The sequence below is a fragment of the Ciconia boyciana genome, chromosome 4 (assembly GCF_034638445.1).
Source record: "Ciconia boyciana chromosome 4, ASM3463844v1, whole genome shotgun sequence".
Taxonomy (NCBI): Eukaryota; Metazoa; Chordata; class Aves; order Ciconiiformes; family Ciconiidae; genus Ciconia; species Ciconia boyciana.
The window spans coordinates 41,390,860-41,404,389 of NC_132937.1; the positions used below are offsets into that span (position 1 = coordinate 41,390,860).

At 38.4% G+C, this 13,530-nt stretch overlaps 1 protein-coding gene across 2 annotated transcripts in view; it reads left to right on the forward strand.

Moving 5' to 3' along the window:
* MAST4 (microtubule associated serine/threonine kinase family member 4) overlaps positions 1-13,530 on the forward strand; it is a 306,287-nt gene that overhangs the window by 140,194 nt on the left and 152,563 nt on the right. For both annotated transcript variants that reach the window (XM_072858736.1, XM_072858737.1), the window contains exon 4: positions 3,595-3,626. In XM_072858736.1, coding sequence (XP_072714837.1) covers positions 3,595-3,626 — 32 coding nt within the window. The remainder of the gene's footprint in view (positions 1-3,594; positions 3,627-13,530) is intronic.

Sequence of the window (13,530 nt, forward strand, 5' to 3'; positions counted from 1 at the left end):
ATGGTATCATTCAGTGCTTCCCTGTTTTCAGTGGCTATGAGTAAAACAGCTGGGAGAAACGGAGTGAAAGAGGCGTCATTAGCTTTTGAATGGTACAGATGGTTTTTATGTACCTAGGAAATAAACAATTAATCTAAGCTATAGGTTAGCCCCATGTAGAGCATGTTTACACTTTACCCACTTGCTTTGTGTAGACCCAGCTGTGGAGCTCTGCTGTAGTATTACAGAGCTAACATAATGTTGGTGAGCCTTGTCTGGAGTAAGAAAGCCTGTACTGACACAGTTGATAATCTGATAATTTTTTCAGGCTGTGCGAAAATCTTTGGGGCAGGTGAGTCCTAAGTGACACTAAAAAAATCATGTAGGAGCTGTAAAAATACAGCCTGATCTGAGACAGAAAAACAAGCTTCAGTTTACTATGTTTTGGGGTTTCTTTTTGTCTTAGAGATACTCCAGCTGGAGAAGCATGAGAAGTGTGACCTTGCATTTTAACATCATTGTGATATATAGGAAAAATGAGGATATAGATACTCTCCAGAAAGGATATTTGGTTTGTTTCATTCCTTGTTTTCTTTGTTTATGTGAATACTGTTTTAAAATCCAGCCTTGCAGGTGCTTTATTTGCAATGTTTTGTAAATCTTCCTGTATGAATTACATACTGAGGTTTTGTTTCCTTTTTTACTTTGTGTGGGAAGATCTTGGCAGTTCTTAATATCTTTACCAGCAAGTCATTACAGTAAATCATCTCTTACGGAACCTTATTCTGTAGTCCTCACAGCCCAGAAAGCCAACTGTATCCTGGGCTGCCTCAAAAAAGGCGTGGCCAGCAGGTCGAGGGAGGTGATTCTGCCCCTCTACTCCGCTCTGGTGAGACCCCACCTGGAGTACTGCATCCAGCTCTGGAGTCCTCAGCACAGGAAAGACATGGACCTGTTGGAGTGGGTCCAGAGGGGGGCCACAAAAAAGATCAGGGGGATGGAACACCTGCCCTGTGAGGAAATGCTGAGAGAGTTGGGGTTATTTAGGCTGGAGAAGAGAAGGCTCCAGGGAGACCTTATTGCAGCATTTCAATACTTAAAGGGGGCTTATAACAAAGATGGGGACAGACTTTTTAGTAGGCCCTGTTGCAATAGGAGAAGGGGTAATGGTTTGAAACTACAAGAGGGTAGACTAAAACTAGATATAAGGAAGCAATTTTTTACAATGAGGGTGGTGAAACACTGGAACAGGTTTCCCAGAGAGGTGGTAGATGCCCCATCCCTGGAAACATCCAAGGCCAGGTTGGATGGGGCTCTGAGGAACCTGATGTAGTTGCAGATGTCCCTGCTCATTGCAGGGGGGTTGGACTAGGTGACCTTTAAAGGTCCCTTCCAACCCAAACTACTCTATGATGCTATGATTCTAGTCAAAACTAGTGCTTGAGGATGGCATGCATGAGAACAGGCCAAGAGATTAATGTGATTTCAGGTGTCTACAGAAGGCAGTGTCTGTCATTTGCTGTGCTGTTATAATGAAAAACTATAAACAAAACACTCTGATTTAAAAAAAAATAGACCTGAATCATAAGAAACAAACTTAAAGTACATATTGCAACTCTCTTAAATGGAATGCAAAACCAAGTATGATTCTTGCTCATACATTTTGGCAGTTTTTCCACAATCATTGTCTGTTACGGTATGACAGTGCCTAGAATTACAAGTAAAGTTTTACGTTAGAAATAGAACACAATGGCATTGTAAATATTAAAGAAAAAAAACATACAAAGGGAAGTACGTGGGTTCTAAATTGCAGTTACATTTTGTTCATGATGAATGCGACATTTTAAATTTAGGGGAATTACTCAGCTTCATAATGCAATATTGTATGCAGGTGTACCTGTTCCTTTGTATGTCAGCACATGTTATGCTAAAAGATGTTGTTTTAAATTGCAAATTCTGAACAGTTGCTGGAACTTCCTAGGAAGTACCAGAATTTGTTACCAAGGCCCCTAATTCTGCTCTCCTATGCCTTTGCATTATGATCTCTAATTACATTGTTTCACACTATTTTTTCCTGCCTCATTCAGGGAACAGGATGGGCGGTGCTCAGGAATGGAGCAGCTACTTGATATTTTAATCCTTATCATTCAGTTAGCAGCCCAGGCTTTATTTACTGCACACCATTTAAAAGTCTCTAAAGAATACATAATTATTCATTCCCTTATAGCCTTTTCTAAGGTGCCTGGCTGAACTATTTTTATCCGTTCAATTGTATTTTCATGTGCATTTTCTGGTCAATACTATAACTTAACTTTATGTGCTATGTGAAATAAACATGTGTGCACACATACATAGCATGCATATATATATATATATATGTATTTACTTTTGAAAGAGAATTTTGTGATTATTCCCTTTGATAAGTTCTAGAATGGAAATTGAGTGACTAAAGACATCCGTCCACATAACGTGAATTATTCTCATATGCAACCTTGTCTTTCGTGATGCTCTTCAACTTTAAATGTATCTGTCTGTGTGTTCTCTAGGTCAGACAGGTTGTCCCTTTGTTTAAACGCAGGTGGTACTCCCTGCTGGACTTGATTGCAAAGAAGACTTAACTAAGGTAGCATTTGGAATATAAGTTCATGCGAGAAATGAAAAAAAGTGAGAGTAGTTGAACACTGGAACAGATTGCCCAGAGAGGTTGTGGAGTCTCTATCTTTGCAGATGTTCAAAACCCATCTGGATGCAGTCTTGAGTAACCTGCTGTAATTGGCCCAGCTTTGAGCAGGTTGGACCAGAGGATCTCCAGCGGTCCCTTCCAGCCTCAGCTCTTCTGTGATTTATACAATACAAGATAATCTGCTTGTGGATATAGATATATATATAATGCTTATTTCTGATGGGCAAAACTTCATGAATCTTGTGGCTTACTTCTGCGCTAAAATGCTAGTAAAATGTTTGTCTGCAATTTCCATCCGGCTAGCAGGCTATCTTGTCAGTCCCATAAACAGTAGTTTAACTGTTCTCAGCAAAAGTTGCAGAAATGTTTGTACAACAGTGATTCTGTTGTTATGCTAGCACTTTGCAAAAGATTGTAATAAACTATAATGATTTATAACTGGCCAGACTGGTATGTACTTCAACTTTTTTGGGTTCAAGAACACAGTGTAGAAACCTTGGTGGCGATGGTCACCCGTTTAGGTCTTGATCCTGTTATTAACAACTTCTGCAAATGATGGATGCTGGAAAGAACTTGGTGTATCTTTGTCACTGACTCTTGCAAATTTTAATACTGTTACCAATGCATCATAGCTCTGACTGTAAGGCTTTTCTATAACATCCGTCTATTATTTGACGTATTTTAATGTTGCTCCTACAAAAAGGCCTAGACTTTTCCCGTTGCTAATGTTAATATTTCAAATAAGAATAGAAGGCAACAAGTAAAAGATGGTGCATGTAAAATTTATATCATCTTTTATTGTAGTCCAAATACACCACTTCTATCTGTCTGCTACTGGTGGGATGGGAGGACTACAGTACTTGTCTTAAAAAGGCCACTTCCAATTAAAATAACTTTTATTCCTGATACAGTGTAACTCTTCTCTGTTGCAGAAGGAGCTGAGCCTTCCAAGAAGAGGAAGTTTGTAAGTACATGAAGTTTTTTCTATTGTTCTCACAGTATAGTATGTAGTTTTGACAGTTTTTGAGTAGGCTAGTCTTTTCAGGGCAGTTAAAATGAAGGTTAAATTGGCCGTTGATCTGCCTTAAAATAGATACAAAGAAATTAAGATTGTAAATGAAAACCTATGGGTTGTGCAGTGACCTTTTTCATGCCCATCCCCCTCTTCTAGAGGAGCTATTGTGAGTGATTTCCAAAGTGTCAGAAAGTTCTTATGTTGAAGTTTTTGATTTGTATTGAAGATTTCTCTTGTTAAAAATCAAGGAAGAAATTTGGTTTCTTCGTGAATGATATAAATGAAACTTGACACGTAAGTAAAACTGTTTCCTTATGAAATTCTGTGATCAGACCTGTGGATGAAAAGGTAGGAGGAACAAAGAATAGGTGAGTTCTACTAACTGTATAGGGTTGTTAAGCTACTGTTTTGGTTAGTGGAAGTAAGGACTGTATATTCTTGTATAAATTGTTACTGAGTTAGAATAATATGAAACTCGGATATGGTGGTTTAGTTGTGCTTTGTTTAAATTTCTGTACCTTGGCTTTGTTTTTCTACTGGTTTTGAGCTGTTTGGTTTTAAAGCTTGCATTTTTATTTGTATCTGTTTTATTTCTTCTTCTTTATTAGTAATTTATTGAGAAAGTATTGGGATAAGAACATAGCAAAATGTCTTCGGAAGTGAACAGAACTTGTTTCTTACTTTCTTTCAAAAAATACCGTAGGTCTATAAGGTTGTCACTGTACTTGAATAAGCTTGTCTTAACGTGACAACACATTGTGAATAAAACCCTAAGCCCCTGCACAAAAGGCCAGTTATTTGATTTTATTTTTCTATACTTGTTTTCAACTGGATAGTGCTGTGTAGCTTTTGGTGACAGTAAGGTTAGGTATGTGACTAACTGAAACTGTAATTGCTGGGAAAGTGCAGTTAAGTGCTCTGTTGTTCTGACTTAATATACCAGATAATAATACCAGAAGTGTGTACTTTGTAGGACATCTGCTGACTTGGAAAAGACTTTATTGTTTTACGTTCTGACACATGAAAAGTCTTATACTAAATAGTAAGCCAACCCATTATTTAAGAAAAGTCAAGAAAATATAAAACTAATTCCACGTCGAGTATTTGATTATTGCAATGATAGAGAGAAAAACAGTTAAGGAAAATGTTTTTTGGTGCTTTCTTTTGCTGCTCTTCGTGCTTTATATTAACCTGAAACTGTTGTGTGGACAAAAGACTGCCTCTTTTGAAGTTAATGGCTAAACTCCTGTTGACTTCAGCTAGAGCAGAAAGTGGCTTTTGAGGCTCTCTTTTTATCTGTAGCCATGACCTTGCTTACTCTTGTGATGATGTTTGACATTGAATGTTATTAGATATTTTTCTCCAGGTTTGAAAAACAGCTGCAAAGCAATCACCTCAATTGCATTCGTTTACATATTTTTATAGCTGGTCACTGAAATGTAAGTGCACATTCTGTAATGTTGCTGAGACTTTAATAAAGTATAGTAAAGGAATAGCCCCTTGTCAGCATAATCATATCTAGTTATTAAAGTGCTTAGGATTCTGCAGATGGTATTTTAAAATACCTTTAATACTGCTACCTTAGTTAACAGGGCTCATAGTGCTGAGGTTAGCAAGGGCTGTGTAGCATCAGGGGTTGTGTGTGTGGGCCATGTTGGCTGCTCTGTTTGCATGTTATATGCATGTTGACATGAAGACTGAATTTAAAAACATGAGAGGTCCTATGGTTTTATTGCCATAAACTTCTAGAGGTCCTGAATGGCTCCAGGTAGACATCATTTTCGTCTTCTGGAGCTTCAGAGCCAGTGGCATGCTAAGTATGCAGCTTTAAGCAGGACAGAGAGAGCTGGTTCAGGGGTGATCACGTAGAGAAGCTTGGAAAGCGAGGTTCGGGTTGATGAATGACTGGTACTGATTCCTCCTCCTCCCCCCGCCCCCACCTTTGAAATGGTATCTTATTCTCTTACATGATACAATCAGAGGAGGAAAGGAAAGAGGGATGCATGAGGAAAAGTGGCTTGCTTATGGTTCGCCATGTGTATGTTTCAGAGTTAGCATGCAAAATATTTAAGCTTTCTTTTATATCTGTTGCATTTTTTTATATCCATTTTAGACTGGCTACCAGCTGGACCATAGAGAGTTGTTTTCCATATATATGCAGATAATTTTAAAATACATTTTCTATGACAACATAAAGGAGGCTGCTGATTCTAAGTCTCAGTGGGATGGGATATGGTATATATGACATGGTTATATGGAAAGGTGGGTATTTGGCAGGAAGCATACTGAGTAACAGATCGTTTGAAAAGAAGTGGTATTTGACTGCTACGGAGTACCAGCCTTTCCCTACCTATTCTGCTGAACCAGCCAGAGCTCTTGTACTTATTTAGCTATGTGCTCAACTTGATGCCAGAAGTGGTACTCAGGTTTCTTTTATTAAGTTGATCAGATAGGCAGTGAAAGAGGGTGATGCTGACTTACTGTCAGCAAAACCGTAAGAGGGGAATGTACCTGTGCAGTAGCTATTACTCCGAGTTCATTAGCTGTGGCATCCATTCCAACATATTGTGTTACCTGCTGCAAGTTGGCAATACTTGCTTACTTGTTGAACCTCATCTGCCAGGGGTACCCTGATTGGGCCATTGGGCACATACGTTCTTGCCATGTGTGGCGTTATTGCACATAGTAGCTGACATTTTGATCTAGCTTCATGGCTGTCAACCTACAAGCCCAACTGGCTTCAGCTAAAGAACATGCCGTCTGTTTTCACTGACCTATTAATGTTACCATTGCTCAGTCCAAATACAGACTTCTCTGGAAACCAACAGCTTCCCTGCTTTTTGTTACACAAGATTCAGCTGCTGTAAGGGCAGGGTAGTATGAAACTGTGTTCCCTGGTTTTGAAATAGAAGACTAAAAGTTAAGGGCATGGTGGTGGCAGAAGTCAAGAAAGAATCTAGAGGGGTTGGAAAAGGAGGCTTGGGAAATGTAATGTGCTTTAGTGGGAACTGTGGGAGGGGATTGAGGACATAAAGCGAAGAAAACTTGGAGAGGGAGACAGCTTAATTTTTCCACTCTTCCACAGATTATGTGTGGTTGTGGGGCCTCATTTTTGGATCTCATGAAATAAGTTAAGCTTTCTGTTGGCATCCTGCAGTTAAACCCAATTCTGATTCTACATAGTTGTTATACATCAACTCCTAAAGAAAGAATTGCAGACAACACGTTAAAAGGTTAAAGTTAACTTTAGCATAGTTAGCATAAACTGAGATAAGGGGTGCTGGCTGAGAAAGAAGTGAGCTTTTCCATTCTCAGAGCACCCCCTGGCTGTGCTGGCACAAGTGCTTGCTTGGGCACAGGTAGAACTGATCAAGGTTCCAACTAGCTTCATGCAGGTTCTTCAGCATGTTTGACTGTCTAGCTGCACAAATGCCTTTCTGGCAGCAGGGTGTGGTGGCATGGAGGCAGAATGAATGGCCGGGAGCTTTCTCCAGCAGCGAAACTGACTTTATATAAGCTTAACATGATTGTAAACCTGCATGGCTGTTAACTATCCCACTTTGCAACTCTATCAGAAAATTATTTCGAAGTGTATTTCTGCACACTGCCACTATAGGGATGGATTATTTATATGTTGTTACGATATTTTTATTGATTTGTTTATTTTCACCAAACACTTCCAAACATAAAGGGAGACATTTGTGCTTAATGTTAAGCCAGACCCAGAAATACAGATTTAATTTGATCAGAGTTAAGTGTTGCTAATGTCTGTGTATGAAGCATGCAGATCCTCTGATGAATCGGAGAATGCCTAATGGCGTGTAAAAATCCCTATCCTTTACATATTCAGAGTGTATCTAGCTGGAGTAGGTAGCCAGAGAAGATGTCTCAGTGTATGTTGTGTGTTAACCAGCGATGCCTCACTGAATTTAAGGCATCAATGTCCTTGTCCTCTTTTGTTTCCTTCCCATACCCACAAAGTACAGCAAAATGAGAACTACAGAGAGACAGGGCATGAACTCAAAGGTTGTGGCACAAAAATTATCCTCAGCTTTAAGCAGGTACATTCTGGTTTAAAATGCCCTTCTCCTAAAAATGAATAAGCGGGCTTCTGCGAGGTGGAGAGGGAGCCTTCAGAAATAGTAATACTTAAAAAGAAGTAAGCGGGTAGGTAGAGGAGGTTCCTCCTTTCTTTAGAGCTTCAGTGGTTAAAGCACCTGCCCTAGAAGTAAAATACCTGACTTTTCCAGACTAAATCAGTTGTCGTTCCTTTTTCTTTTGTTTAATCTGTCAATTTCTGTTTAATTCAGAGCTAGATAACTTTTCTGTATTTATTTTTGCTGCATCTGTCCTTCTCTTGACATTTCTGAAACTAATTTCAGTAATTATAAACTATGGACTCTAGTTCAGTAGCAGTGATTGTATAATTTACTTGCACCTGTGGAAATGTCAAAGTTGGTCACAGAATTTTCATAAAATCCATTTATGCATTACAGTGAAGCAGCTGATATCCTTGGGTAACAGCAACATAAGAGTGTGACCAGCCAAGAATTCAAGAGAAACACTAGTTAAAACCACTGCTTGCTTAAGGACTTAAATAACTTTCAAGAAAGTTAGTAGCAGTTTTCTAAGAAAGTTTTTATCAATGACAAAAATGGACTATTGGTTAACCTCAGGGAAAAAGTGGGTATGAGAAATTGAGCAGAATGGAATTACGAAATCATGCCAACCATACTTAAAAAGACAAAAAAAGCTCTGAGGCCAGTGTCATGTAGGTGGACAAAACTGGAATTTGATTGACAGTTTGTGTGTGCACTTATATATGTATACTTATAGATATATCTATTAAAAAATTGTCTGTGTATATAGGTAACCTGTGATAAGGAAAAGTGTTTAGAGGGGATGCCAGAGCACCCAAAGGAAACCTGAAAAGTGAAAGCCTAACTCTCTCCCAACAGCCGCTTTTGAGTTTTATCTCCTTAACTGCATAGGCTTCTCTGTGGCTTGAAGGACACAACTGTCAGTCAAGGAAATTAATTTTGAGTAACTGTGAAGAATTGAAAAGTAACACAAACAAAAGCTTCGAAGCACCCCAAAACATGTAAGAAAGATTGCGACTTCCGTTATCTTATGTGTGTATGTTTCAGGACCTGTGTGTATGCTTATGCATGCAGCTTTGCGGCTTTTTTCATTGAATGTATTTTTGCAGAAGGGCACTAATTTGCTGAAAGTGCTCGTGTCGTGGTACGTCATTTGCAAAGCACAGAACTTCACATTTGTTTCATTATAGCTGAAGACAGAAACTTCATTTAAGTTCTGGAAAATAGTGATTCGTTTTGGCAAATATTATCTAAACAATTTTAGACAGATCACTAAATAATACTAGATTTTGGAGAAATAAAATATTTACCATTTTAATTATAAAATCTATTCAAAATGCAGTCTTGAGATACTCAAGTTACTCAAAATTTGTATTCCTAATTAAAATAAAAACTGTCTATTTCTCTGTTTATGAAGGTTTTAGGGCTTGTTTGGATTTTTTTCTCTGAAAGTGCACAGCCTCTGCAATCTGGTGTTCATTGAGAGAAACTGAGTGCCTCTAGTTACAATAATGTGCAATATCCCATTAAAATTATTACAAGAGAAAAACTAATACTTTGAAAGAACTTTCTGCAGAGCACTTATCAACAGTTACATGTAAATCTGAGCAATGAGTTCCACATGCTGTGAAATAGTGTTGAAATGGAAATTTGTATTGCTGTAGCTCTCTTCTGTATATACTTTGCTGCTACTGCTGTTTATATTTGTGTGGAGATGAAGTACAAGTTGACCTGAGGTGAGGGTTTGATAAGTACCATTGTTACACTGAAAGTATAGAGATTTAGATCAGTTCGTTCTTTAGAGTGTCTGCCTCTGTAACTGTGGCTCACATATCTTCTGTTGGCGGGAATTTTTACTGCACATTGGTGTGTGCTGATAGAAGACTCCATCTGATAGCAGCTTAAGGAATTCGATGTACCTGGACAAGGGATGTGGGGCAAGGCTGCCCCCAGGAAAGTCCTTGTTGCATGTCTCTAGTGTGTTGACCTTTGGCAGGAAGTGGAGGGGGCAAAATAGGTAGGCAGGAAGGCTTGTGAGGCAGGACTGGCAGGAGCTAGCTCTTGCTAATCTCTGCACTTGGATAGCTTGGGTATTGCAGTCTGTATTGTGGGTACAGCTTATGCTTAGCGATGAATCCACCTATTCATGAAGTTCCACTGACATTACATATGCATCAGATGCTTTTATCACTCTTTGCCTGTGTGTTAGAGCAATAGACTTAGTTTGCTGATCTAAATTATATCTAAAAAAGAGTAACTTTCTTCTGTTGGGTTAGTTACATCCATGTTTAGGGTTTTCAGGCCCAGTAGCAAAAAAAAAAAAAAAAATTGTCTTTTTTGGTGTCACAGTCAAGAATAACTGTTTTGATAGCAGCAAATAACACAGTAGTGCTAAACTGTATATCAAAGACAGACGGCTTTTCTGGAAGGAGCGGAGTGGAAGCTATGGGTAGAGCTGAGAAGGTCTTACACTTTAGAGCGCTGAAAGTAGAACCAGCTATTTTTTTCTTCAATTTAATTTTCTTTTCCATTTTATCCGCTCATTTTCTTCAGCTTCATCTGAGTTTAAAGTAAGCTGAAACTCCACTTTGCACTTTCAAATGATTGTGTCCAATTCGTTCATCTTGTACCTTTGTAATAAACAACAAAGTGTTAACCATGAAAAGAAAACTAGTCACTTTTCATCTTAAATTATTTGGGAGATTATCATTATCTTAAATTTGGAAAGTGGAGTAGACTGATTATTGTTGCCAGGTAATGAATCTGTCGCCAGGTAATGAATCTCTCAATTCTAATATGGATGGTTTGTGCTCAGATGGATACTCTCTGTAGCCCATGTTTTATTCTTAAGATGTGTATGCTTTAGTGTTAAGTGTTACTAGCACTATTTCTGCATGTGCTTCTGTGTTAAACGAGAACATGCTGGTTTAGCTGCTTTTCTCCCTGGTGGCAGTGTACTATAGTTGGTATGCTGTCTGGTGCTTAATAACCACATTTCTGTCTTTCTAACAAACTGTGTAGATTCAAGTTCTTCACTTTCAGGGTTTTTCTACTGCTGTCATTGAGGGGAATTTTTTTTTTCCTGCAAGTCTAATTTTGTGATGTTCTGCTCATGCTATGGGTAGATATAAAAAACCCATCTCCCTTTTATAGCTCTGTGTTACTGTTTCTATCAGCACCTTTTGTCACAGCAACACGCTGGGAGAACAATGTCTTCTAAGCACCCCTAAGTTATTTTTCTTCATAGTGACTTCCTAAGTGCAGCAGACACTCCCACGTTTCTAGATGCTTAACATTGCATTTGTAATTAAAATGCATTTTTGTTTAAAGGAGCATAGATTACCAGGAGATCCATATCGCTTCGTATACGACAACCTTGTTGTCTTCAATATTTGTCATTCCTTCAATGTTTCACCTTTGAACTTTCAGCAGTGGCTTTAAATCTAATTTCCTTATCACTGATGAAAATGCTGAATAGCATCAAGCTAGACAATGAAATTTTACAAACTTGTAAAAAAAAAATCTCCTTTCTACAAAGGAGATTTCCTCCACTGGCAACTTTTTTTGAGATCTGTTAATGAACTCTAATTTATTTAATGTATGCTTTATTGAGATTTTTATGCAAATTCTGAACAAGGAATTCAAATACTCCACAAAGTCTACGTGTCTGGGTAGGTCATGTGTGTATGACATGGGGGACAAGGGCCACCAGGTGTTGAATCCTCATTGCATCTCTTGGGTTCCTTAAGATTGACAATTAATAACTCATTTTTGGACACATTTTTTGTATGCTTTGGGAGACAACAGTTACCATAGCATGATCCTTTTCCTCACAATCTTGTTTACTTCAGCCTCCATAAATTTTACTCAGGTCTGCTGACCATTGTCTGTGTTTCCTTGTTTTAAAGTTGCGTTGGGCTAACGGGAAGAGTAATGGCATGTGCAGCATGCTGTGTAGCCTTGTTGCCATCTTTCTGTTGTCAGTGCAGCATCTTCTGCAGACAAGTCCTTTGTACTGTGGACAAACAACACATCCCTTGGTATTTTATTGCTGTTAGTTGTGTCCTTGGCTATCAGTATAGGCCATTCTGTTTAATCTTGTTCTGTTGTTTCTTTTGGTGCTTTCACATGCACATTTGCATCCCTGCTTCCTTTATACCAGTATTAATATTATTACATATCTCTGCATGTTGTCTCTTGACTCATGTTTTATTAGTGTATATGTGGGTTTTACACAGTGACATCTCTCTGTGATTTATCACATCACATGTTAAAGAAAGGAACTATCTATTTTAATGTAATTCATCATGTCCCTTTTCAGTGAAAGATGTATACACTCCTTGAGGATATTTTGAAGCGTTGTGAAACCTTGTTACTGGTAAATTCATGCTCATCTGTTGTGTGTGTGCATGCACAAAATCTTTACGTATACATACAAAAAAAGGTAGTGATTACTTTTTTGTGTATTTTAAAACCATTCTTTGTTGTATTGTTGGGACATATGTTCATACAGCACTCTCCGTTATATTCTTTAATCACATAGATATGTTTGCAAGGCCCAGAACATCATGAAAATTATTGAAATAACATGGCTACCTGGAGGATTGATATCCAGAAAATGAGGTGTTCAGGTTTTAAAGCTTAATTGTGTAACGTGATATTTATCTACTGTTGTTCTGTGAGTGCTGTGGTGTCTAAGTAATGTAAATTATCTCCTGATCCATGCTTGACCAGGTACTGTGTTTCTCCATAGTGCTCTGAGTGTGCTGTGCCCTGTTGGAATTTTGTTTTGGCTACTTAGGCGAGGACAGGACAGGGTCAAGAATGAAGAATAATCTTAAGTAATTCTTTATCAAAATTGTGATCAGATAAAGCCACAGGGAAAAAGCAAAATGGAATCAGCCTCTAGGGTCAAGTCATGGTCCTGTAGGAATGTTGCAGAATTTCAGGATGGGGGAATTGCATGATTCTTAGAGGGAGCAAAGAAAATAAAGTATTTGGATGCCTTCATGCTTTGCCTAAATGAAAAAATGTTTTTGCAGTAGAATAGTTTCTATGAAATTTTAAATATTTAAAATATTTGTATACATAAAAATAATTATTTTATAGCGCATGAGGTTCAGCCTAGATGTTTGAGGGCCAGATCTCATGGCTAATGGATTGCTGGTGATGTGAAGGCAGGTGCTGAGGTGCTAAAATAATCGAATCTCTACAAAGAAATGGCAGTAGAAAAGACCTCATCAGTTCGCTACTAAAACTTGAATAGTGAACCTGACAAAATGAGGCAAAAAAGAGTAATGGGATGGAGGTCTGACAAACTGGCTAACCTGCTGTTCTTGCTCTTTCTGTGTGACAGTCTGCTCCCCCAAGCAGCCTTTTCAGCTTGCGGCCTTTTTCACTGAACTGCTCTGTTTCTGTTGGTTCTGCCCTTGTATCCCGCATTACCTGTTGAACTGGCAGTTTGTGGTGTTTGCAGTGTTTCTGTGTACATAGAAGCAGCAAAGCCTATAGCAAGAGCAGAGGGAAAATGCCAGGGCAATTTAATGGCTGGAAATGTGAGCTGCTTAGGCAAGGGAGTGGTGATCTCTTGAGCAGCAGGTTGGCGTCTACGGGTAACTTAGTTTGTGAGCACAATAATTACGTGATTAACTTCTGACTTTCAGTAGCAAATGTGATAGATGCATGTTGAATAACAAAAATATTTTGGAAAGATAATTGCTATAAGTATTTTTAAATAAGCATTGGCTGTGTCA